This window comes from Podarcis gaigeae, assembly GCF_964106915.1.
Source record: "Podarcis gaigeae genome assembly, chromosome: 2".
NCBI lineage: Eukaryota > Metazoa > Chordata > Lepidosauria > Squamata > Lacertidae > Podarcis > Podarcis gaigeae.
The window spans coordinates 81,900,124-81,927,642 of record NC_139679.1 but is presented as its reverse complement, the minus strand read 5'-3'; the positions used below and the strand labels follow the sequence as shown (position 1 = coordinate 81,927,642).

At 43.8% G+C, this 27,519-nt stretch overlaps 2 protein-coding genes across 7 annotated transcripts in view; one reads left to right on the top strand and one right to left on the bottom strand.

The window, feature by feature from the left end:
• Positions 1-755, bottom strand: part of TMEM40 (transmembrane protein 40) — a 30,098-nt gene extending 29,343 nt beyond the window's left edge. The window contains exon 1 of the mRNA XM_083727086.1: positions 613-755. The gene's annotated coding sequence lies outside the window, so the exon portion shown is untranslated. The remainder of the gene's footprint in view (positions 1-612) is intronic.
• A 3,616-nt stretch (positions 756-4,371) lies between these two features.
• Positions 4,372-27,519, top strand: part of BICD2 (BICD cargo adaptor 2) — a 92,301-nt gene continuing 69,153 nt past the window's right edge. For 2 of the 6 annotated variants that reach the window (XM_083727026.1, XM_083727024.1), the window contains exons 1-2: positions 4,385-4,406; positions 14,102-14,622. In XM_083727026.1, the coding sequence (XP_083583152.1) occupies positions 14,383-14,622 (240 nt within the window). In that variant the 5' untranslated portion in view covers positions 4,385-4,406; positions 14,102-14,382. Of the gene's footprint in view, positions 4,407-13,806; positions 14,623-27,519 lie in introns of those variants that run through there. The other 4 variants (XM_083727028.1, XM_083727025.1, XM_083727023.1 and 1 more) reach the window with 4 other exon arrangements.

Sequence of the window (27,519 nt, the reverse complement as noted above, 5' to 3'; positions counted from 1 at the left end):
TAACAAACTATAACTTCTCCGTCACTTTCTGTTATTGAATGGTGTCACTGAATAATTATTCAGTTCAGCATTGTCTGTACCAGCCACAAGGCCTGAGATTGCCTCACTATGCTATAGGAGTGCCCTGGCTGTCAACTTGACACAGAATGGTAACAAAGGAATTCAAGAGCATCTCCTTGTTCCTAGACTATTCTACAGTCTGCTTTTAGAAGTGAAATGATCTGTTTCATAGGTTGAGTGTAAAACAGCTTCTATTTTTAAGTTAATCATAAAAAGGGGTGTATGCACACCTGTTCTACTAATGGATTTTGGTATTGCAGGAGAAGAAACCTGCATTTTGCTTCCTGCATCTGTGACTGTAAGTTAAAGCTCTTTATTTGGTTGGCAGCTATTTGGACTATTTTTTAATGCCTGTGCAGAAAAGGGAACAGATTACAGAAGAAAGAGGAGTAAGCAAGGGGTGAACAGCAGGCAGATTACAAGCAGAGAGGATTGGAACAGAAGGGAAGAATTTAGGAAAAGGATGAAGTAATGTTTTTTTCCTAAGGAAATCATGGGGAACTCCCACCTGCATTCAGAACTGTTGTCTGTGAAACCACTTACCGTACTTACCTTCCATTTTTGGTCCCCTTTTTAGAACTCCACTTTCTTTTCCTATTCTAGAATCTTCAGTCTCATGTGCTTGCAAAAACTGGCTGATGACCCATTATTTCTGCAGCTGCTACCTACATTTAAAGGACATGGTTCCCTTCCCTAAAGAATCCTGGGAATTGTAGTTTACCACTTAAGAGCTGCAATTCAAGGCAACCTTTAAAAACTACAGTTCCCAGGATTCTTTGCGGAGCGGGCATGTGCTTCAAATGTATGGTGTGGGTGACTCAGGGCTCATTCACACTTCTGCTTTCCTGTGCCTAGAAAGCATGGGTCCAAATGGTTTTCTGCTTGTCTCATGTTTTCTAGGCATGGGTTTGAGTGGTTTTCTGTTTGTCCCACTGTTTTCCCCAAGACAACCCACTCTTTAGCACTGATTTGGAGCACGTGCCAATGTGCAGAAAACCCAATTACATTTGCTCCGATTCAGTGGTAAGGCTTGGGTTTCCCTGGGAGAAAGCAGCAAGGCAAGGAGAAGTCTGGATGAGTCCTCAGATATGGAAAAATAGGCATGATCTTTAACCTCTTTTTTCCAATACAGTGGTACCTCTGGTTACAAACTTAATTCATTCCAGAGGTCCGTTCTTAACCTGAAATCGGTCTTAACCTGAGGTACCACTTTAGCTAATGGGGCCTCCCGCTGCCAACATGCGATTTCTGTTCTCATCCTGAGGTAAAGTTTTTTACCCGAGGTACTACTTCTGGATTAGCGGAATCTGTAACCTGATGTGTTTGTAGCCCGAGGTACCACTGTACTACTAACCATCCAGCTTGTATAGTGCATGTTTGTTCTGTTGACCGTTCTGCCACACGCAAAGTACTTTTTCTTTGGTTCCTTCCAAATTCTGCATGGCTTTGTTAGTTTAGTTTAAACTTTAAATTCCAACTTCTCAGCATATGATTCAGATGTGATTTGCATACATCTCTCTATTTTTGATTAAGCTTCAACAAATGCAGGGCAAGAACGTATCAGGTCAGGGCTTTGGTGCCTACTCAAAAGTGCAATTCCTGACAGCCTGCAGGCATCCTGTATCATTTCAGAGAGGCTTCTTGAGTACTTGTCATTTTCTCACATTCCAGAAAATAGTAAACTGCAAAGAGCCTGAAAGGAGTACTACTGCATTTAGAATGTTTTGAAGCCATCCACTAAGTTGCCCAGAAAGTTTGCAGGATGCATTGTTCATTAAATGATTCTTACAGTGATGGAAAATCATGTCATTAGATACCAGGTAGAGATCATAACAATATATAAGAATTATTTGATTATGAATTTCCTTTTTGAAGAAATCTGTTCAGTATATTATTCTTTTACTGTCAAGCATTTGATGTGGCTTGTGGTTGCTGAAATTAGTCTTCAAAGTGCCACAAGACTCTGGGAATAGATAGCAGTGATGTTACCTTATTTAATTCATATTATTTATGCACCCATAATCCTGCCAAGATACTGATACATATTGTTAGCATGCCTTTACCTGCTTTTGCTAAATTCCATAATTAGCATTAATCAACAGAGTCAAAACTTGTCAGGCCCAAATGTAAGTAGCTGCATATTCCTTGGACTAACATGAAGCAAAAAGAAAGTTTACCAGATAATGACTAGATGAAGAGATTATACATTTGCATTGCACTTTATAAAAGATCTTGAAAGCGATAGTAATCAAATTATGCATTTTCTTCAAAGCCTGGAAGGAATATTTTAGACTGTTTATTCTAGGAAGGAAACGTGTGGCTATAGCTGTACAACAACACACTCTTCTCCCTTTAAAAAAAATAAAAATAAAATGGGTTTTATCCAGTGATGCCTCTGTGCTAACAGAAAACACTGTTGTGCAAGCTGCAACGGTGAATTTTTGTGAGTCCTCCTACTCTAGTCGCCCCACAACAGACAAAACGTTGCAGAAACACTCAAATTACATTCTTGAGTCCCGAGGTGCACGACCACCTGGCTCCGCCACTGAATAGCACCTTCTCCCACAAGTCAAGGTGGATAGTACCCAAGTCCCCTAGAGGCACTAGCAGTCTTAAAAAAGATGCAACAACTAACAACTTGCTCTCCTTTCATGACAGCCAAAGGTGGGTGCTTGAGGTGGCCATCTTGCTTTGCCTAATGGAACGGCTGGCCCTGCTGGAGTTCGACCTGATCTACTAACGCAGTTCCTGCATCTTTACATTCTAAATCTCACTTAACAAAAACTGATAGATTTCGAATCAGTCTGGGTATATGTGGACATATTGCAAATGCAAGTCTTGGGCTGTCGTTATAAAGCTGTATCTTGAAGCTGCACCCCATCCCAGAATAGGTTCAGTCAAGCAAATAGCATTGTGCGTCACAGATGTGTTTTTAAGTAATATACGAGAGCTGGCTGGTTTTTATGCTCTTACCAGCACAACATGCATGTTTTGACTTAATGGTAATTATCACCTTGGCTGTGAGCGTCTTTTGTGTAGTACAATGGACCATAATTTCCATACAGTTTGCTGGCATTAGCAGAGAGCATATTCGGCACTTCCAGGCAGAAATACTCTTGCTGGGAATGCCATAAATCTGAAGGACAGCAGCTTGTGGAGATATGGTTATGGCAAACAGGGAGAATGAAACAGAACTGGATTTGTGTGTGTGTGTAGTTTTTGTATGAGCACTGTGGAATGTGTTCTACTCCTTTGCTACAAAGCAATATTCTTACGGTACCTCTTAAGTAAAAAGGAATTGCTTCTTACTCATGGAGTATCTATACACACTTCTTTTTTAACATTTAAGAAATGTGTATTTGTTTGCCAGTTTAGTATTTATTTTGTACATTTATATCCCACCTGTTTACAAAACAACACTCTAGTTGGGCATTAACAACCATGTACCTTAAAAAAAGACAATACTGTTTTCAGTCTTGTGTCCAGTCCACATTGTCTCAGTGTTGTGCTTTTGTTGAATCAATAGCCCTTAAAAAACACACACACAATATTTTGCAATATTTTCTCCCTGAAATAATGAGCTGTTTCCTTCAAACAGGACATCACAGACATTGCATGGAAAGTTGTGGGGTAGAGGGGTGTGTGTGTGTCAGTACACACATGTGTGCAATGGACATCTAATTGCAATGTGCAGTATGTAGTTATTTATATAATGGGAACTTAAGTCATACAATTCGTGTTGTAATTAGTGGTCAGTGATACTAGTCCAACCTTCATTCCAGGATCATTTTACGAACATTTTGTTTTAGTTCTTTTCTTTGAGGGATTTTGTTTCCTATGCCATTTTTTTAAATGTAATTTTTGTCAGTTGTATACTCTCCTGCTAATTCATCTTCTGCCTAGAAACACAGTTAAAATTGTTGAATAGTAGAGGGGGCAGGCACCTACACTATATTCCACTGTTAATATGATTTATTCTTTTTTGTTGTGTTTTAAGATTTAAAAAATGATTTGGGGGCTGAGCATTCTCTCACAATATGTCTCCTTTGCAGAAGTTAACATCTTCTCTCTGAGGTAACTCTTCATTAGCAAAACCAGGACCTCCACAGACTGGGTTAAGTTTCAGGCCTAATGAGCTCATTCCCTGTGGGTTTTCCTCCATGAAATCAGTTGCTGAAAGTCCCTGCCTCTCCACAGCTGTCTAAGTCTCCTTCTCTCCAGGGCATTTCCCAAGCAATCGGAGACTGCACCTGCATACAGTTTGTCACTGCTCTGTCCTTTTCAGCCCTCTTCTGGTTCTGGGAGATGGGAGGGGGAGCTTGTCGCAGCAGCAGGAGGAGACACCCGTGAATCTGCAGCAGCCTGACTCATCTCTGCCTCTTGGCCTCCCTCCTTCCATTCTCCTGCTTTAGCTTCTGCTTCCAATTCTGAACTTCTCTCTGCCACAGACTCTCCCAGCTCACTAAGCCTTGTTACCTCCACAGCTCCTGACACCACCTCTTCCCAGTCTTCTCCCTCTGACCACTCATCATTGTCCCACCACCACTCCCTAGGCTCTGAGCCTCCTTCCCTTGATGGTTCCCCAGCTAGTTCCTCCCACCATTTTCCTGCATCCAACCAGTCCATGTCAATAGGGTACACCACCTTGGGATTTTATTTTTAAAAAGTAAACATCATTTGAAAGTAATTTTGAATAAGTAAATGTCAGATAAGATGTAGCTTTAAACTGATCTATTTTGTTACCACACTTGGAATACCACGTACAGTTCTGGTTCCTGGGAGCTCAAAAGAATGAAATCAGATTGGGTGTGCATTGTTTAGCAAAATAACCTTTCTAATTAATAGGATGACCTCTACTAATTCTGCCTTGATCTGATCAAGAAAGCTAGCAGTAGGAAACAGTCTCCCTTTAAACAGCTGGAGCAAAACCAAGACAGTATCTGTTTCACACCTCCTCCAAGCACCGACCAGGTTCACAGGCACCAAATAATGTCATCCAGGAAGGCCCATTGCAATGCAAGGCTTCTACAAGGTGGAGGTCTGCTTTAAAGCTGCAATCTAAGTAAACCCCACTGAATGCAATAGGACTGACTTCTGAATAGGCATGGTTAGGCTTGCACTGCCACCCAGGAATGATTAATCCCCTGTGGTGTGTGATGACCAAATATGTATCAGTAACCTCATGGGGGCTTGGAATATAGACCATACATTTAAAGCACTCTGACACCACTTTAATAGCTATGATGAATCCTGGGAACTGTAGTTTGTGAAGGGTGCTGCAAAAACTAGGTCTTTGGAGTCAGCACACATCACATGCTACAGTTCCCAAATTCAGATGTGATGCTAGTATCCAGATATTAGTTCAATTCTGAATTTGCAGCTTTTCAAAAGAATTCTTAGAGAGCGAGAATTTTCAGAAATAAATAATCTCGTACAGTTTCTCTCTCCGCTAAAAGTCAGAGGCAATGCAAAGTAACCAATGCAAGGGAAGAAAATAAATACATAAATGAAGATTAGGGGCGGGATTTGGAAGGAAGGATAATTACCAGTCCCTGAGTGGTGCCTTAGCAGGCTTTAAACAAAGGGGCTGTGTGTGTCTCTAGGTGAACAGCTGAAGATTAAATATTTCCCTCCTCCTACACGCAACCATTCCATTCCTGCCTTGCCTGGATTTGTAGTTTCTTGCTGAGTGAGCACACCCAGTATCCAGTTTGCAATACACACTGGCAGATGGCATGCCAGACATCCCAGAATTTGGGCTCTGCTCATCTTCCCCCCTGTGTCTCTCCCCTCTGCAATGAGCCAAGACAAAGCTGTCAGCAAAAGATAGGCAGCCCCCCTCTCCTCCCCATTTAGAGCTACTTTCTTGAAATTCAGTCAAACCAGTCCGCTCGGATTTTGGATTAAAATACCTTAATTCTCTGTCTGCTGCTATTTCAGCTTTTTTCTTTTTTTTAGAAACACATCCCATTTCTAGTACATATTGTTATATCTGTATTTACATACCACATTTCCCACAGTTAATACATGGTGTTCAACAGAGGAAAGCAAATTGCTCTGTTTATTTATGGCATTCATAGACAACATTAATGCAAGATTAGCACACATAAAATTATAATGCTACAATGTAACATTGTAATATAAATAGTACCACCAGTACAATGCAATATTAACAAATGGCGTTTTATATTGGGAGCCAGTGTGGGGCGTTGATTAGAATGTTGTACTAGGACCTAGGAGGTTAGGGTTCAAATAATTCCCACTCCGCCATAAAGCTCAGTGCAATCCTATATGAATCTAGTCAAAAGTAACTCCCATTGAGTTCAGTTGTGCTTACTCGCAGGTAAGTGGGTGGAGCTTTGCAGCCTAAGAGTGTGAAATGAAGGGTTGCCAACCATCCCTAGAAAAACGTGATCAGCCTTTTTTAAGGAGATCAGCCAAAGTTGTTGGGCTTTTTGGGGGAACATTTTGGTGGCAGCAGGAGCAGGGTGAACAGTGAGAGAGGCGGTTTGCATAACCGGGGGGGGGGGGAGTTTTTGTGTGGGCAGAGGCAGGTGGGTTGGAGAAAGAGACTCTGAGTCAAAGAGCAGGAGAGAGGGGGTTTGCAGGGCCTTCCCAATACCTGTCCTGTATTTTGCCTGACCTGTCGTTTATTTTGCCTGACAAAAGATGCCAATTTAGTGAAATGTGACTTTGGCCGCCTTCCACACCCCCACACCCCCAAAATCCTACCGTTGCAACAAACTAACTGAACATCTTTAGGCAAGCCATATTTATTTATTATCTTCCTCAGCCTTCATCATATGCAATGCAAAAATAGTTCTACCATCAAAGGCTGTTGGAAGGCCTGATGATATAACGCACACAAACTCTGAATACAGTGGTACCTTGGGTTAAGAACTTAATTCATTCTGGACATCCGTTCTTAACCTGAAACTGTTCTTAACCTGAGGTACCACTTTAGCTAATGGGCCCTCCTGCTGCCACCATGCGATTTCTGTTCTCATCCTGAAGTTCTTAACCTGAGGTACTATTTCTGGGTTAGTGGAGTCTGTAAGCTGAAGCGTCTGTAACCCGAGGTTACCACTGTATTTGAAATAGACAATAGAAATGATGCTAAGCATGATTGTGTCTCTCATCATGACTTCCATAATGTAGTCAGTAGGTTAAAAGAGAAAAATGGGTGGATTGCAGAGGCCAGCCATTTCCTGCCTAGTGGAGACAGAATTCCCAAAAGCAATGTTAAGATAATTATGCCTTGATGCAGGTGTGGTGGTTCTGGACTCATGCCAGTCTGGACATAACTGTCATTACAAGCTTTTATTATGCTAATCACATAGCCTCATCCTCCCGCACGAGCTCTGTCCTTGGCAATCTGCCATTTCTGAAAAGCAACCAGATGTGCCTGTGAAATAGAGGCTCCTGCTTGCTGCTGAACATTGTCTGTCATGTTTTGGGATGATAGTGCTATCAAAAGAGATTTTGGAAGGCAAATGCATATGTGAAAACACACAGATTCACCGATAATCCATAGCAAAAAACCATTTTGTTCACATATGGAAATTCATCTTCTCTGTTCTTTGGAGGTTGGCTGGCTCTGATGTATGGATGGTTCTATAGCTTTCTGAAGTATAATACCATACTGCTTAGTGCTCCAACACTCTGCATAAATGTTTCTTGCTTACTTGCCTGACTGGTTACACATCAGTGGACATTCAGTGTGCCTATGCTGTTTACAGGGTTCATAGGAAATCATTGATGGACTGCATACCAAAATATTCTGCGAATTTTCTGGAAAGGCTTCTCTTCATAGGACTTTGGATTTTGGTTAACAAATAATGGAGAAATTTATATATATATATATATATATAAATGTCCAGTAGCACCTTAGAGACTAAGTTTGTTCTTGTTACAAACTTTCGTGTGCATGCATACTTCTTCAGACCAACGTCAGACCAACATGGCTACTTACCTGAATCTAGAACAAGGGAGAAATTGTTCACATTAAAGTCTGAACATCTGAATTATTGGAGAAAATAGAAGCAATATCTTGCATTTCAGAGAACATATTGGGCTGTGAGTCCTGGAAGGCCTGCTCTCTGCCTTGTAGGTCTTTTACTTGCTAAATGCATGTTGGAATAGGCATGGAGCAGGGAGGAAGAGGCATACTTAAAAGTTATTATACTCAGTAGCCTGTAAACAAGGGCTATTTTCAGAAAGGCACAATCAAAAAATTGACATCTGTTGGTGTAACAAAACGTGGGGCTTTTGATGCCCAGAGCAATGAATGTCATTACTTTTCTTCTGTCACATGGCAGAGCTTCTTATGTTAATTTGCTTAATGCAGCTTCTGAGAATACTCGGAAGTTTTTTGTGTGCATGTACTGAATGGGTGGAGGATGCTGTGAAACATTTTCTTCCCCAGCCTTTTCAAATAAAGCTGTGGTTCTTTCTGAACTAAATGAAGAGAGGCTGGAGTAGAGGCTGTGAGACAGAGGGAAGAACATGAAAGGAGAGAGAAAATAGATCAAAACATGATTGTCTCCACCGAATTTAGGAATGTTAGTAAATGGATGCCTCTTCAGTGCTTTGCTGGAACTGGGAATTTGGTTTCAACCACAGGCACTGCTCACTCTTTCAAAGCCCTTGTTTGGATGCAACCCGAAGGGGAGATTTATTGCCTGGCTTGTCCCTGCATGAATGCACAAGTCAGGAGTCAGAATGCAATGTACCCACGGCAGTGCCAGTGCAACATGGAAAAACATGATGTTGTTTCCAGAGTTGCAGGCATATATGCCCCTGTTTTGGTGCAAGTAAGGCTTAATTTGTGTCAAGGCTACTGACACAATTCTTCATAGAGTGACAGGCAACAGCCCTGGTACATGATACATCCATACAAAAGATGACAGTCAGCACAGAGTCTTTTGTTGTACCACCAAGAAGCTGAACCCAGCTGGGAAATGCAGCTGTGGCTAGCTGTGTACTTGATGGCTTCCAGTGAATTCTATGGGACAAGATAATCAGCTTCAATGTAGGGCAGGTTAGAAGGGGCAGAACCCACCTCTTACCACAGAGATTGAAGTGGCTAGAGGAAGGTGCCTGAAGCATTCCTTTGCTTTCCACAGTTGTGACTTACTACATCTTAGTATGGGACGTGGGTGGCACTGTGGGTTAAACCACAGAGCCTAGGACTTGCCAATCAGAAGGTCGGCGGTTCGAATCCCCGCAACAGGGTGAGCTCCCGTTGCTTGGTCCCTGCTCCTGCCAACCTAGCAGTTTGAAAGCAGGTCAAAGTGCAAGTAGATAAATAGGTACCACTCTGGCGGGAAGGTAAACGGCGTTTCCGTGCGCTGCTCTGGTTCGCCAGAAGCGGCTTAGTCATGCTGGCCACATGACCCAGAAGCTGCACGCCGGCTCCCTCAGCCAATAAAGAGAGATGAGCACTGCAACCCCAGAGTCGGCCACGACTGGACCTAATGGTCAGGGGTCCCTTTACCTTTTTCCTTTACACCTTAGTATTTTTCCTACTTGACTCATCAGCTCGAGAGTTACCATGCTGCAGTTTACACAGGCTCCTTTAAGCTATTTGTTTTCAGTTAGAGACAGAGTCAGGGGATCACCTTTACAGCTGCTTATCAACACAACAATTTCAACTTCTAACCATAAAGTGCAGGATTTGTTATAAATTTATGCTTTAATAAAGCCCGCTTTGGGGTATAAAACTGCAGCTGTAATCTCTGCAGCATATTTACTGCAGGGAAAGTAGGCTAGGTCCCAGATTGCTCACGAAACTTGAACGTGTCCCCCTTGACAGTAATGTTCTCTCTCCTACAATGTAGCTTCACTGAGTCAGTGGGAAATGAAGAGTTTAAACTTCAGATTAGAACTGAGAGGATTCAAGGAAACAGGAAGGAAGCAGAAGATGCAGCAGATAGGCACTGGCTGCTGGTGGTGAGGGTACCAACTTGCAGAGGTAGCTCTTCTTGTTGATCTTTTAGTTTTGGCTCCTTAGAGTTCTTAGGTGGGTTCTTGATGGCTTCCAGTGAATTCTATGGGACAAGATAATCAGCTTCAATGCAGGGCAGGTGAGAAGGGGCAGAACCCACCTCGTACTAAGGAGACGGCCTCTGCGATCATGGTGCCCTGCTTATGGAATGTCCTAGTCTTTTAGGTGCTAGGTGGAGAAACCTTCTTGGTTTCCCAGACCTTTTAATGACAATCTATAGGGTGCTTTAGTTTTGGGATCATTCCCTCTTGCTAGGTTTTATGCTGAGTTTAGCTGCACTTGAAGCTTTTTTCCTCATGGGCTTTTTGCTTATTTATTTTTGTTTCAGTATTTTTGTGTGAATTGTATTGTACTGTCTCTGTAAGCTGCTCAGAAAATATGGTTGCATGGGCAGTATCCAACTAAAACAAGAACATTATTTGGTGTAGTGTGGTGCTCAGAGTGTTGGAGGAGGAGCTGGGAAATCAGCATTCAGATTCCTTGGGCCAGTCACCATCTCTCAATCTAACCAACCTCACAGGGTTGTTGTGAGGTTAAAACAGGGAGGGGGAGAACCATGAGCTCCTGGGATGGAAAGTGGGATATAAATGCAAAAATAAATTCTGCAGCATTGCATGCTTCTTGTTGCTCACTCCCATTAAGCTCATGAGACATTAAAACGAAAGCCATTAAGAGTATAATTCATTCCTGGGCACGTGGACCTAACAGGAACAGATGGAATACTGAACTGAATACATGCTAGAGTGTTCAAGGACATGTGAGAATTTTCATGTTTGAGCCAATTAACAAAGAAGAATGAGGGCTGAAGAGAAAGAAAACAAACGTTCATTAGCTCCATCAGAACGGATTACGTCAAACCATTAATATTTTGCTTTCAGGCAAGTTTTATAACAAAGCAGCAAAGGAGGGTGTTGCCTCCACTTTTTTTCACATGATAAATCCAGCCTCGCTATATGCACGGTGTGAATTACTGAGTTTGCATAAAAATCCATAATAAAAAAATTAGCTAGGGTTCCACGTGATAAACTTGCGCTGATTCTGCTGATAAACTTCCACTGATGAGTCCTTTTATTAAAAGGGCGATGTTTTATATGTGCCAAAGAGGATTAAAATAATTGAAAGGAAGATGATTAAAGCATTTTATAAAGCCCCTGGCAGTAGGTGGGGCAAATGATGAGTGATCTAATTTTCAGGTGTGTTCAGAATGGATAATTGTTTTTTTTTATTTTCTTTTGTTTTGGTTGGCACTTTTCTGTTCACTGCCTATTATTTCTGATGAGAAGAAAAATGGTGAGTTGCATTTGCTTCAGTAAACTATTTTGCCACTTTAATGCCCATTCATTCAGTTTGGAGAGGTAAGAACATTAGAATAGCCCCAACAGATCTGACCAGTTGCCCATCTACTTTTGTTATGCTGTAGTTTTGCAAAAAAATATATATGCTGTAATCTGCTTTGAGCATGGTTTGAACTGTGGAAAGGCTGCATACAAATGTATGTATGTATGTATGTATGTATGTAGTCCAGTGGCCGACCATATGCCCATGGGAAGGCAGGAACTGAGTTCAACAGCACTCTCCCCTCTTGTGGTTTCCAGTAACTGGTATTGAGAAGCTTACTGCTTTTGACAGTATGATTTATCCAATTTTATACCGAAGCCATCCAACTTGGTGGCCATTGCTACCTTGTGGGAATGAATTCCAAAAATCCTGTTGGAGTTCTTCACAATCTTTTTAGCGGTTTCACTATCCTGGTGTTGTAAGCAAACCTAGCCTCCTTACCACTGACCCCTAACTCTATAACATTTATGAACAAGTTAAAAAGCATCATCAGGGGACCTCACTTCTTATGTTTCTCCACTGGCAGAATAGTTCCTCTGTTCCTACTCCCTGCTTCCTGTTCTTTAACAAGTTACCAATCCTCTTATGAAGACCTGTCCTCTTATCCCATGGTGAGGGACTTTGTCAAACAATATTTGAAAGTCTAATGCAGGCCAAGTAGCACTTGGAAAGGCAGTGAGCAGAATATAGGGTTTTATGGGAAACTCTGATTAAATGCTCTGTTTCTCTGTGAGGCCCACTGGGTTGCCTAGAGCTTTCTCACTCAGCCTGACCCCTCTCAAAAAGTTTTTGTGGGGTTGCAATGCTGCCGCTCCAAGCTTCTTGGAGGGAATTTGGGATACAACTGACAAATAACTTTACTCCCACAGATCTGGCATCAGCACCCGTTTTGTGATAGAAAAGTTTATGTATTTATTTATATTAAAAACCTATAAGCCACTCCATATCAATGTGGTGTACAACCCCCCCCCCAAAGCAAGTATAATAATAATAGACTATGACGAAAACGTCATTAGCAGATAACAACTTTTTTCCATTCAAAAAAAGTCCTGGGTAAATTGAAAGGTCTTATGTGTAAACTACAGAGCCTAGGACTTGCCGATCAGAAGGTCGGCGGTTCGAATCCCCGTGACGGGGTGAGCTCCCGTTGTTCGGTCCCAGCTCTTGCCAACCTAGCAGTCTGAAAGCACGTCAAAGTGCAAGTAGATAAATAGGTACCGCTCCGGCAGGAAGGTAAATGGTGTTTCTGTGCGCTGCTCTGGTTTTGCCAGAAGCGGCTTAGTCATGCTGGCCACATGACCCGGAAGCTGACTGCAGACAAACGTCAGCTCCCTCGGCCAGTAAGATGAGTGCCGCAACCCCATAGTCCTTCGCAAGAGTAGATTGCTGGAGTCATTGACGCTGCTTTTTCTTCTTTTTACTAAAGTGGAGGGGTGGTGGTGCACAAGCCAACATTATGGAGCTGTGGGAAAGCCTGACAGCCCCTGACACCGCCATTTCCTCAGAATGCCTCTGGCCCCCAGTGTAGTGCAATGCCAATGTGATAATGCCATTTACTTCCATTTGGCCTGATGTAGCAGAACCCAGAGGCATTCTTGAGCTGCTGCCACCTCTCCTGGTGGGATGGTTTGGATCATTTCACAATGCCAAGCTGAGCTCTGCCTTCCCAGCAAAAATGCTGAAAAGGGGAAGCCTGTCCTGTCCCAGTTGCCTGATAAACTGGGGGTGGGGGAAGGAAGGCAGGATATCATGGTGTGGCTGGGGAGGGGAGTCCAGGAGGCACCTTGCTCAGGCCCCAGTTAAATCCAGGCTTCAGCCCTGCCCAGGGGTGGAATGAGGCATGTTTGCACCTGAATCCCACTGCCACCCCTGAAATGGTGTGTTGGGGGGGGGGGCATGAGCCTTTGCAAATGCTTCAAGGAAAAGTGCTTGCAAAGCCTTGCCAGGGGACAAACTCCACCAGGGCATCCAGAATGGAAACTCAGTGAGAGAGGGTGTTCCAGACGGCTTTGCCACTGGCCTCTCTGTACCTAGGGGCAGTGGGAGAGCAGCGGCAAAGCGGAACGCCAGAATACCTTCCTCTCACCGGGTTTCCCTCTTGCCAAGCTTCTCTGGGTACGCGGGAAGCTGCCTCATTTGTGGGCAGCTCTGGCCCTGCCGCCTAGCTCTGGCCCAGCTATGCTCTGCAACCTGGCTAGGCAAAAAGCCCACGGGCAACGCCCGCAGGATTTCAGTGTTATTGTGCCATGAACAATGCCGGTAGCCACTGTGGGGAAGGAAGGACGGAAGGAAGGATGTCTAAACAGAACAGAGTATGTATTTGCTGCAAGACAAGAGGCCATCCGCCAGCAATGTAGCCCAAACGCCAGGTAGTTCTGGGCACGGCCTGCAGGAGGCAGCGCTCAAGCGGCTTCCAGCGCAGCCGATGACGAACAACAGCGCTCGCTGCCAGGTTCTTCCCCTTCTCCAAGAATTCCTTCAAGAGGGCAGGGCTAGGCTTCCATCTGGGGCTCTCCTCCCTATGCATTGTGGGACTCGTAGTCTTTGGGGCGAAGCGATCGGCTCGGCCTCGGTGGAGCCGGGACTACAAGCCCTACAATGCCTCGGGGCGACTGACTGGCCGTTCCTTTTGAATGATTTCACTGCGGTTTCCCCACATTCCCTAAGCTAGACGAGCAGCAGCAGCAGGAGGAGGAGGGCGCAGGAATCATGGTGTAAAGGAGTCGCCGGTTCACTGGCGCGGGGGACCAGGGGCGCGAGGAACCTGCCCGTTTCATGGCAGCCAGGACTAGGGGCGCTGGAGAAGAGGGGGGCATGGCAGCTCGGGGGGTCGCCTGGTCTTAAAGGCTGCAGGGAGCGAGCGGGGCGGCGTTGCTGCTGCTGCCGCCACCGCCGGGTCCATCCTGCTGCTCTCGCGCTCTGCCGCATTTCCTCCCTTCTCCTCACTCCCGTCTGGAGCCGCACCAGCCCCCGCCAAGATGTCTCTGGCCGTCGAAGAAGAGGACTACGCTAAGCTGGTGATGGAGTCGGGCCCCGAGTGGCTCCGCACCGAGATCAAGCGGCTCTTCCAGGAGCTGGGCGAAACCACCCGCGAGAAGATCCAGGCTGCCGAGTACGGGCTGGCAGTGCTGGAGGAGAAGCAGCAGCTCAAGCAGCAGTATGAGGAGCTGGAGCTGGAGTACGAGACCATCCGCACCGAGATGGAGCAGCTGAAGGAGGTGAGGGCGGCGCTTTCTTCATTTTGCGGGGGGCGTGCGGCAGCAACAGCTGCGGCGGCGGCGGCGGATCTAATGGGCTTTAGCGGGCGCGAGGAGGCGGTGCGCCATGCAGGGGAGAGGGGGACTGTGCTGAACGCCGGCTGCTTTTTTGCGGGAAGGGGCGGGAATAAATATAGCAGGCAGACAGGCAGCATGGGCTAATGGTTAGCTCACAATCGAGACTCCAGCGCACAAGGCTCCCCTGCCTGCCTGCTAGCTTGTGGAGACGTGTGCATTCTGTGGATTAACGCTTTCAGGGGGCGGTGGTGGGTGTTACGGGGAGCGCGCGCGCGCGCGCCTAGGCGTAAAGGCTTCCCGAGCAGCCCCGTTCCCACGAGCGCAAAGGCCAGCTGGGCCTGGCTCGCCAGTGCGTGCCGGGCGCGTGGCGAATGCAGCGCCTTGCAAACCCTCCCCCTGGCTTGGGAAGCTCTGCGGGTGCGCAGCTCTCCGCGCAAGGCAGCCTCGCCTTTTGGATTCGCCCAGCTCGCGGGAGGCGCACCAGCCTTCTCTCGGCCCCCGCGATGCAGTGAGTGTCACAGAACGAAGCCGATCCAGAGCCTTTGGCCCTCCCCTTTTGCTGGCGTCACGCCTTGCAGCCCCCTTAAAGGGGCAGCTCGGGAAGGTCTGCGCCTCTCTAATGCACCGTGTCCTTCCCGTGACATCTGCTGTATCTTCTTGCACTGCCGTGAAATGTGCCGGACAGAGGATACTATGAGATTAATACTCTTGGGCTCGGGTGACATCTGTCCACCAGAGACCGTCGTTTTCTCTCTTTCCCCCACTTGCAGGGATCTCTCGTGCCTGCCTTCTTGGTGAAGATCCCCTGTCTCCTTCTGCCATATAATGGGAGGGAACGTAGGATAGGCCTCTGCCAGACCTGGAGGGAATTAAATTATTTCTGCCCACGTCAACTGGCTGATGTAGAGTTTTGATGTTTTGAAAGCATGAATTTGCAGGATTAACGATATTGCTTGACATTTGTGCAGAAACGAATCTGAATCTTAAATGGCTCAGTTAAGAGTTCATTAGATAAGTTTTCTTTGCTCAGAGGCTGTAACGTTAATATTTGAATAATTAATATTAGGCCTATTGCATGTGCCAGCATAAACTGATCAGAGATCACTGAGTAAATTCAGAAGGCGCCAGAAAGCCTGCTATCTTGATTGCTTGGGCACTTCGAGAATCAGCCTACAAATACTGTTTGGCTCTGTGCAAGCCTGGCCCCTAAGAATCTGAAATATTGTTTTTCTAGTGCTGGCCCATTGTATGCTTCTAGTTATATAATACATGCTTTTTACCAAACGTCTGTTTCACAGAAGCAGTTAAGGCCTCTCGTGCAGCTCCTTGCCTCTCCACTGTTCTCAGTTCATTTTTGTAATCGCAAACTGTAATGGAAGAGTGGGTGCCTATGGGTTATAGTGTTTTGTGTGTTGTTTTATTAGGTGCTAGGTTTTCAACTCCGGGACATCAGTTGTTTAACTTTTTAGTTGTGCTTTGACATTTTTTGTGTGACCAAATGTAGTTCTTCCTCCCATCCTGTTGGAGACACTGTGGTTGGGGCTGATGAATAAAAGTAGCTTCATTTTTCTCTGTTCCACTCAACAACATGATAGGAAGGAGGAAAGATTAGGGGAAAGACTGCAAAGATTCATATTGGGATGGCATGATACACAAATTCTGACTGTTTTCTTTGTTATCTCAGTTGTGTGGAGTGGTGAATCAGGAAGGGGGAGACTTATCTCTTGGATGTGGTTTGGAAGTGGCCAACTAGAAAAAACTTATAGGGGTGTATTTGAGGGATTCAGAGAACAGACCTTTTTGCTCTGGCACGACATGCTTTCAGTAAGTTAGTTGTGCTTTGACATTTTTTGTGCGACCAAATATAGTTCTTCCTTCTTGGTAGGTATCAATCGGTCCCTGTGCCAATGGCGACCACATGGAGATCTCTGGATGCCAAGTTAGCAACTGACATTTCTATCTGGCTGGCTCCTCCAGCTTTCTTGAGAAGATAAGCAGAAGGGATTGTTTATTACATTTTTTATCGCACCTTTTCATCCAAGGAATACATGGTTCTCCCCCTTCTCATTTAATCTCTACAACAACCCTCTGAGGTAGGTTAGGAGGCTGTGACTGGCCCATGTGAGCTTCGTGAGTGGGGATTTGAACCCTGATCTTCCAGGCTCTAGTCTGATACTGTAACCACTACACCACACTGGCTTCCTAGAGTATTTCTGCTATGGGACAGCTCAGTAAATTAAGTAGGTAAATAAATATGGGAAAATCAAAATGTCCCTTAGAGAAGGTTCTGAAATATTTTCCTTGAAGCTTGAATTCGTTTCTTCTGAATTGTTTTATTTGATGTTTTAATATGTTGTCAACCACTTTGATATACAGTGGTACCTCGGGATGTGAATGGGATCTATTCTGGAGCTCCGTTTGCATCCTGAATAGAACGTAAGATGTGATGGCGCATCGGTGCGTGCGCGGATCATGTTTTGCCACTTCCACGCATGCATGTGACGTCATTTAAGTGTCTGCGCATGCGCTCTGTTACTTCCGGGTTGCCGCGGAGCGCAACCTGAAAGCGCTCAACCTGAAGCACATTCAACCCGAGGTATGACTATTGGTATAGAAAGGAAATGAATGACAACAACAATAACAACATCATATTTCATTGCAAAAGAAAGGTACCTACACATTCAGTTGTGGTGACTGTGACAATTGTGGTGACTGTGACCCAGTTTTAAAGTGCCATTTGGTGTTTAGCTTATATATCTGAGTTTCTAACACTGGTACCAGCTGAGAGCCATAGAAACTTTGAAACTCTTCTCACTAACTTGAACTATTCATGCTGCCACTAAATGCATTTTAGTGGCGGACAGACAGTGCTGATTTTGAATGGGAGCAATGCTGAACTCCCGTCGGTGGTGGCCACCTACAGTCTTGATTTACCTTAACGTGCAATGCTCCTTGCTGATGTGGCAGCAGAAAAAAACAACCCCGCTCTATGGTTGTGGTCATGTGGCCCCATACCAAAGATTCCCTGAAATCTGGCAGTAGTGAGGGCAGCAATGCAGGGCCAACTTAAATTTCTCCTTAAGAGAGCAAAATTAGTGTTGATTTAATTAGATACTGCAAATCCCTGTGCTGATGCAGTTTCGTAATGAAACCTGATTTATAGCAATGTGCTTAATATTGTCCACATTAATTAAAGCAGGGTGTCTTTCAGGACGCATTTAAAGCTGTACATGTTTTCAAATATTTTTACATTGCTGGAAATGCATGTCTGTGGACTCGTGGGTATGTCTGGAAATGCTAATATGGAATCATGGGGAAAGTTATTATACAGGGAATGCGTTTGTATGTGTCAAAACAGTTTAATCTCTCTTTGCTCTCTGTTCTCCACCCCTTCTATTCTGTACCTTGTGCTAATGGAGCATCTGCATCCATTAACATGAGCACAGATGTGAGGACTTTTTGTGGCTTGATAGGAGGAGGGGAAGAGGGATTTCAGTGATCAAAGCATAGGAATACAGCATCCCTTTCTTAGCTCTTTGCCCTTTCATCTGACTACTAGAACTGGAATATGTTACACAAAAATAAGCAGATTATAAGCACATGCTCTCAATTTGCATGATTGACAGAATTCAGTTTTTGTTTCTGCAGCATTTTTAAAAACCTGAAGTATATACAGTACACAGTATTGGACTGATTGTCTATGGGCTGATATAGGGAAAATTATAGTTCTTTAGACCTTTGTGATGTTATGGAGGAATCTGGATCTCATTAGAGATTGACTAAATCTTTAACAGATGTATGCTGAATAGGCTTTTGGGGTGGGTGGGAGGAAACCTATTTAATGGCCATGCCCACCACCCCCGAACCTTTTTTTTGTGTGTAAGTTTACATAGAAGATTTTTAGTCTTATCCCTTTATATCTTTACACAGAAGTAAGTTTGCCTGATCATATTGGGGATTGATAGGCTACAGTTCTGTGCTGTGTATTCAGGTTGCTCCACAGGAGTGTTGGCTGTAGAGGTTGCAAATATTCCACCATAGAAGTTGCTGAGGGTATGAGGTAGAGAACCTTATTCACTTTGGTTTCCAAACTCAACCTGAATGACAGTATTTAGGTTGTCCTCACCACACATGGCATGGTGATGTAGTCATACAGTGAAATCTGATCACTCTGTCCTCATTTTCACACAATGCTAAGTGAAACCATGGTTTACCACAAACATGCAGCCTCTTGGAGAGAAGATCACAGACACTTTTCTCCTCCCTCGTTGTTCTGATGCTGCACTAAGTCATGGTTTGGCTTAGCATGTCATCTGAACCCAAGCTCATGGTTTAACTCTCTCTAACAATCCATGAGCTGTAAAACAATGGACAAGCTTGTGGTTGTTTTGGAGAGTTCTAAACCACAAACCTAGGTTCAGGCTATAAACCAAACCATGCTTAGTTCAGCACAGCACAACAGCAGAATGTCTGGAGGAGGAGCAAAACACAGTCACAGTCTCCTCCAGAAGCCGGCATGGTTGCTTGTTTATGCTAAGCCATGGTTTGGTTTAGTATTATGTGAGAACCAGACCTCTGAAGGCATCAATACCATACACTGAAAACTGATGGCTGTGGAACTTCTGTAGGATGGAGCCAATATAATTAGGAGTATCCCTTCTTTTTAAAAAAGAAAAAGTGGGCCCTGCAGCCATTCATCTCAGCATTTTTTGTAGAAACAAGCAGACCATTTATGGAGATTGTCAGATCCAATAACTCTGCTAATTTGAGATTGTCATACAAATCAGGTTCTTCAGACTTTGGCAGCCAAGTACATTTTAAAAAGAAGTACAGGGTCATTAAACAAAATGAAGCAGACCTTTTGTGAAGACATCCATGTTAGTTTTGTTATTCTATCTATTTATTATGCTCCAGCATGAGTGTCATTGCTTATGTGGCCAAGAAAGTACCACCCACGCACAAGATGGGGGAGGGGGTGTATCAGCTGGCTTGGAGAAGTACTAAATTTTTAAAGAAGAAAACTTAGGATGGGAATCCCAACTCCAACAGTCAGTGACTATAGTATGCTGACTGAATGTTGAGGGAGGAAAAACAGAAAAATCAGTGAGAGGAGGAATGGAGAATTGTAGATGAGGGCCTGGCTGACTAGCACAGTGAACAGGATCACTCCACGCTGCAACACTTCGTTGTTCTCATCCACTTGCATAATAATGCTTATGCTGAAATGATCATTGACCTTACTAGGGATGGAAGGATCTGTCCATTCTGGTTGCCCCCATTTCTCATTTTTCCCAGTCTTAAAATCAATTCTCTTCACTTATTTATTTAAATCATTAGTTGCCCTTTTTTACAAAAGCAACTCAAAGCCACTTGCAACAATAATTAAATGGCATTCAGGTTAAAAGCCAAATCAAATAAAACAGAAAAATCTAAAATACATCTATATTTTTAGAAAGCAGGATTGAAACATCCCACCCACTAAAAGATGCCATGGATGGTTAAAAGCCAAAGGCCTGTTGGGAAACAAAGTATGTTTGTGTGATGCCTAAAAATATGTAAGAATGGTACCAGGTGACCCTCTATGGGGAGAGCATTCCACAAGTGGGGAGACTGAAAATACCCGTTCTTGTGTTGTCTCCCTCCAGAACTCGTATGGAGCGGGCACACGGAGAGCAGCCTAGATTCTGGTCAGGGTCGGTGAGGAGGTCTTTGAAGTCTTGGGCTCCTGAGCTGCATAAGGCTTTATAGTTAAAACCAGTACGTTGAATTGGGCTCAGAAACTCATTGGTAGCCAGTGCAATCTGGCCAAGATTGGTGTTTTGTGCTTTGACTATCTTGTCTCAGTGAACAACCTGGCCACTGAATTCTGGGCTAACTGTAATTTACAAACAATCTTCAAAGGCAGCCCCACATATAACTCATTGCAGTAATTTAACCTAGAGGTTACCAGAGTGTTGACAACAGAAGTTAGGCTATTCCTGTCCAGAAAGGAGCCAGAGTTGATGAAAAGCCTGCCATGCCACTTAAGACTCAAGCAACAGTGATGGATCCAGAAGACCTCCCATGTATCTGCTCTTTCAGAAGTAGTATAACCACATCAAGAACAGGCCACCTCCCATCCATCTGGTCTAGGGAAACAGACACTAACAGTGTCTCATTTTTATCTGGATTGAGCTTCAGTATACTGACACACATCCATTTCATTACCAAAGCAAGACATTGGTCCAGCTCATCCACTGCCACTCCTGTAGACGTAAATGAGAAGCAGAGCTGTGCATCATCAGCATATTGTTGACAATGTACTCAAAGACTTCAGATGATCCCTACCAGCAATTTCATGTAGATGTTAAACAACATCACATGTTCTTTTAATTAATATTTTCATTTTTGTGCATGCTTTCCCTTCATATATGCATTTTTGTAAACCTTGGTTGGAGAACTTCACAACAAAATATGACTGAGTATAAATTTAGAAGGATATCTCTGTTTCAGAAAGAGGGAATTTGATAGATTTGGCTTTAAATGTGTACTGAATCAAATTCCTCCTCTATTCCTTGTCCTCATGTTATTTAATGGTTGAAAGGTAGGTCTGTACAGTGGTACCTCTGGTTACGAACTTAATTCGTTCCAGAGGTTCGTTTTTAACCTGAAACCGTTCTTAACATGAGGTGTGCTTTCGCTAATGGAGCCTCCCACTGCCGCCGTGCGACTTCCATTCGCATCCTGGAGCAAAGTTCATAACTAGGAGCATATACCTCAGGGTTAGCGGAGCTCATTACCCAAAGCATTCGTAAGGAGGACGGTACATAACCCGAGGTTCCACTGTAATGTAATTTCTCTTTCTTTCTTTGTCTCTCTATTTGCCTCTGCTTTACATCCTGGAATTTTATGTGCCCTCATCCAGTTATTAGTAGAGATGGAAACATCCTGTGAAAATGTGTATTATTTCCTCTGAGGAAGAAAGTATGTAGCTAGAACTTGTACAGTTATCACATTGTTTTCTTTGTGCAGGGTAAAAAATTTCTGCAGCTAGTGACTTAACTAGATACATATGCACATTTCCCGACATTAAGTTTAAGGGAATCTATACCCTATCTTAGAGACTTTTGACAGCACAGACCATCTGTTTTGCCATGTGTGTGCTGGGCTAGGTTTGCATGCAAAAACATGTTTGGTGCAGAAACTTGCTACAGTGCATGAAGATCTGTAAATGACGTCCATCACTTCCATGGAGGAATGATAAAGTGTGAAATTCTCCCAGCTAGCTTTTAGCTGAATCACCTTACTTCCAGAGCCATTCATGAGATAAGGTGATTCTGTGCTTATCCTCATCTGGTCTTTGTAGAAGGACTGCCCTTATTTCCACACAAAGAATGTCTCACTTACTTGTGGAAATGTATTCTTCAATTGATGTGGTTTCTCATTTTTCTCCATTAAAGGGATTCTGCTTTAGATTCAGGAATTCTTTGCTTACCTCATCTTATAATTAGCAGCAGTGCAAATATTGTGTGAAACAAAATGTAACATTTGCAGGAAAAATGTCAGGTGTGGACTTGCTATCTAATAAGATTTGACTCATTTGCCATATTGATTTGTTGGATAGCCAGATCCAAATTCTGCTTTAAATGCCCCCAACCCATTTGCTGTGAATGTAAATTGCAAAACAGGATAACAAGTAGGCATTTGCAATAAATGTTGAACTAGATTGGCAGAGAGCAAGGAAGAGAGAAGATATTATGGGGGGGGGACAGTTAGGGCCAGCAGTGGAGTTGGGAGCACTGGAGAGGTTCTGCAAGAAGAAGAAGAAGAGTTTGGATTTGATATCCCGCCTTTCACTCCCTTTAAGGAGTCTCAAAGCGGCTAACATTCTCCTTTCCCTTCCTCCCCCACAACAAGCACTCTGTGAGGTGAGTGGGGCTGAGAGACTTCAGAGAAGTGTGACTGGCCCAAGGTCACCCAGCAGCTGCATGTGGAGGAGCGGAGACGCGAACCCGGTTCCCCAGATTACGAGACTACCGCTCTTAACCACTACACCACACTAAGACCCATGTGCTATTTTTCCTGATGTGGACCTTTGTCCTAGCCTCTTCTGTCCTTGATTCTTTGGGTGGGATTCCACTAAGTTGTTGTGTGCATGGTGTGAGGTCCACTCATGCAACCCTAAGTCTGCTCTGGCTGGTTGGTGGAACCTCCAGAACAAGTTTAGGGGCACACAGTGGGGAGGGGGGGGAGTTTTGTTGCATGAGTGGAACCTCATTCTGTGCTTACTAGAGCTATGTGGTACTCCCCTCTTTAACTCGTGTCTTGTTGGTACAACCATGAAAGTTAGTAACACTAAGAGCAACCAAGTAAATCCAGGATTTAGCTGCACCTTTTAACCTTTGCTTTTGGTTGGAGGGGAAAAAGCATCCAGTCCAATGTGAGATAGCTACATACAAATCAGGGTTACTTCTCTGAGGTTTTGCAAGAGTCAACTTTGACTTGAAAGAGGGATTGTATGCAGAGCCTAATCATCTGCAGTCTTGACAATTCATTTGGTGGGGACTGGGGGCAGCAAAGGCTTACAATCCCCGACTTCAAAAGAGGTTATCTCCTTTGCCTAGTGCTTTGATCTGTATTAAGTGATGTCTTCAAGATTTATAGCTTGCTGGAAACTGAAACTGAAACTGGTTCCTCCTGTTTGGAACTGCTTTCTGATTAGCCAGTGGTGAGGCCAGTGGATGTAATCCTCATGATTTGATTCCTTAGCGCTCACAGACCTGATAATACTTTGAATTATTTATTTCTATAATACAAGGGATATGCAATAGTAAGACATACATATATATGAGATTGAGTGGTTGGCTTAAAAGATGAGGCTAGAGCCTTTTAAAGCTTTTGCAGAAATGACCTATTGCTAATTCGAAACCCACATTCCTCTTTACATTTGAGGTGGTTATTGGGAAAGGGCGAGGATAAAGAGCTCATCGTGGCTAAATATTTTTAGGTCTTGCTGATTTTAGTGTGGGGGCGCAGTGGGGGAGAATAAGCCATTTTCATTCCAGCTGGCCGCATAGCAAAGAACTTCATGTTCAGCAAAATTATGTGATAAAAAGCTTTCTTAAGTTAAGGAAAGTACAAATTTGTTTTTTAATGCTCTGCTGTGTAACAAACATGTGAGACCAAATACCTCTGGTGTAGAAAGCAACCCCTTTTAAGGAAAATGATTCTAGACTAGCTCAGTAGTTTACTAAAAGCCAAAGTCTTGGTTCATGTGTTGGGCAGGAAATCCAGGTAGCTCCCCTTAAGCTTAGATCATGTCCAAAGGGTCTTAAGTGGTGGATGGTGACTGTGGAAGGGGACTAGCTGGTGGTGGCACCCCAACTTGCAATGTTGCCTCATGCTGTGTTAGGCATTAGTGCCTAGACTGGAATGTTTGGTGCCACGCCAATAGTTGTCCCCTCCCTCCCTGGCCCAACTTTTATCTTTTTTAACCAACAGTAAATTTGTTGGTTCTGTTTTAGATCTTATTTAATGCTGGCACTGTTTTTCTGTTGCTGATGTTCCACTGGATTGTATTTTATATGAATCATGTTAATCTTAGTTTGTTCCTAGAATTTATTTGCAAGCTGTTTTTGAAAATCTTTAAAATTGTAAGGCAGGGTTGTATTTTATTGCAAGCACATGCTGAATGTGGCATGGGGCCCAATCCACCAGGGATTTTGTTTGTTTCAGCTCTTGAAAAGCTGTTGTTTATTCCATTTAGGGCACAATCTAATTCTCCTGAGCAAACCTGCGGGCTGGATCTGTCAGTCTCCTCCTCTTCTGTATGAAGTGCCTGCCTCATTTTGGCAAACAAATAAAAATCTTTCTGTGCCCCCCCCCAATAATAAAGAATAGTAGAGGGGCTGAGGCAAACTGATACATTTTTATTTTCTAAAAACTTTGTTTACAATAGAAGGAGCTGATTTGCTTCATGTATTCCAGTTTTTCTTGTGCAGGATGTCTAGAAGAACCAGTTAGCCTGCATATTGTGGAAGTTTTCTTTTATTTATGCACAGGTAGCATTCTCTTAGGCTGCAATCCTATACCCATTTATCTGAAGCTAAGCTGTATTGAATTCAGTTAGACTTATCTTCTGAGTATATAGGATTCTGCAATTAAATGTGTAAAAGAATGTTTGTGGCCTTTCTCTGCCCCCATCCACCTTGCCCTTTTACTCTACATACAGTGGGTCAGTTGCTCAAAGCCTGGACTGGATGATGGAGAGTTGCAAAGAAGCAGAATGGTTTCTTGGAGGAAAATTGCTATTGCAACCTGAGCAAAACCAAGAAGAAATATCAAGAAGCCCCAAATAATTTTGCAGATGACCTGAAACTGAGCTTTAAGACCCAACTTTTTTACCCATCCCCAATGTGTTGGGATACTCTCACCAGCATCTGCACAACTTGCCCTAGACCCTCTGCTCGTTTTTTGAGGTGACCCACCGAATTGGAGACTGGCAAACTGTGTTGTCTGAAACAACTTTGTGTCTTAAAATGACCATGCCTGTAATATTTATGGAAAGCATTTATACCAAGGTGCTAGACATTACAATAAAGCAATCCAATGCGAAACAAAAAATGGAGTATACAATTAATACGATCCAGTAAAAGAAACCTATCAGAATTACTGTAAAGTAACTGGGAATCATTCGATTGGATTTGGAGGCCATGGAAAATTTAAATAATTAGATTATGTTTTGAAGAGCAATTAGAAGCTCATTACAGTATACTGTCTTTCAGTGGAAACTTTATTTCATAGGCTGGGGACCACCATGTGAAAGGCCATCCACCCCAGGTGTGGATTATCTGAAATAACACTTTCTCCCATATAGACCTTCCTGTACATGTAGGATTTTCAGGGGAAGACCCCATTAGTTATGCCACGGCTTGCAGAGGTTCATTTTGTGGCAGCTTGGAGGACAGCCTTCTCCATGTCCACGTTGGCCGGCAGTCTGTAGAGGGAACTCATCTCCGAAATACACCAAGCACCAGCTGTGGTGAGCTTGCATTTGCTCTTTAAAGCATATCTATTCACTCACTATTTGCTCATTGTTTACCTGATCAGTACACAAAGCCTTAAAACCTTGTCCTGGGTGCAGATTGGCACCCAGGCCAGTGCCAACCTTTGCTTTCAGGCGTATCACACAATAGCTGAATTTCCCTGAAAGCCTGTATTTGAAGGCTGACATTTTTGTGAGCTGAATCCATGTGATGTGAAAATAGCCTCCTTCTGAGCAGTGGGCAGCAAGGAGCAGCTGGGGGCGGGGTGCAGTGAATAGCTTCACCATTTTCTGTTCCCATTCTACTGTATGTGAGGTTATGACTAATCGGTTACACTGCAGGGGCATATGGCGACTTCCAGTGGGTGATTCATTCTCCAGGCATTTGTCTGGGCGCCCTCTCTCTCTCTCTCTCTCTCTCTCTCTCTCTCTCTCTCTCTCTGTTTTTCTCTGCCTCTCCACTTCTGGCAGAATGCAGAGATGTATTTGTTCAGAGTCGGTAGCTGAGCAACAGGGAAGAATATAGCATGGATTTGGAATATGATCTATGAAAACTTTAACACAAGAAAGGGACACAAATAAACTTTGGCATCTAAGTAATTCTCACAGCGAAGAACAAAAAAGAAAGAATTAGACTCTTGGTAGCGAGAAACTGCCGATCTTGCAAGAAATAAACAGGCTGATGTGGGAGGAGAATTCCACCCCACCCCCAGGACATTATTCCTGCCGGCTATTTTGTTTTTATTTATTTATTGCAGACTTTTTTTTTGCCATAGGCTGATTCATTGAATTTGAACTTTGCTAGCAGGAAAGTGGGGCAGGGGAGAATAAAATGATGTCTACGTTTCCTTGGGGCATAATTAAATCAATACGCCCATGCTAGTTGTGGTAGCTTGTTGTATGAGATTATAATTCTTTATCAGGGGGGGGGGGATGTTTAAAAATGGAAAATAAAATAAAATAAAATGCATTGTTAGATAATGGCTAGGGGAAAGTTTCCATGTAATCGTGTATATACTGTTTTAAACGAGCCCTTCCTTTACCTTCATGTTGCATTGGTATAAACAAGAACAGTCGTACCTTGGAAGTCAAACTGAATCTTTTCCTGAAGTCCGTTCGACTTCCAAAACATTCGAAAACCAAATTGCGGCTTCTGATTGGCTGCAGGAAGCTCTTGCAGCCAATCAGAAGCCGCGAAACCCCCGTCAGATGTTCGGGTTCCAAAAGAACATTCGCAAACCGGAGCAATCACTTCCGGGCTTGCGGTGTTTGGGGGCCAAAACGTCTGAGTTCCAGGGCATTTGACAACCAAAGTACGTCTTTTATATTTTTACTGCAGTTTTCTGAATAACTAGAATAAGCAAAGTTCACTTAGCTGAAGTGAATTTTTATTTTAAAAAATGATTGTATAATCTGAGGCAGGGGTGGAACAATGCCTCTATAGGCCTTAGGATTCTCCCCAGACTATGCTTGCCACCCTTCCAAGCGATTTTCTTTGTTTTGCTGGGTGGAATGTGTCCTTCAACTTTGACAATGCCTCTTGCTTGCCTCAGCGGAGGTTACAGAGATGTGTGTGCACCTTCCGCTTTCGTATGGCTGGAATGTAGCTTCCTGTACAAAAGGTGAGAATCACATCCTTTGCTCTGGCCGCTCTTGAGGTGTGGCCTATAAAGGAATGCAGCCCTTGGACTGAGGAGAGGTTCCCTTTCTTTGTGGAGATCTGGCTGCAGAATACTTGCAGGCATGAGGTACCTGTGCTTGTTTACTGAGTTCCCTGAGACTTGCTCCCTAGTCAGTAAGTTCAGGATTGCAGCCAT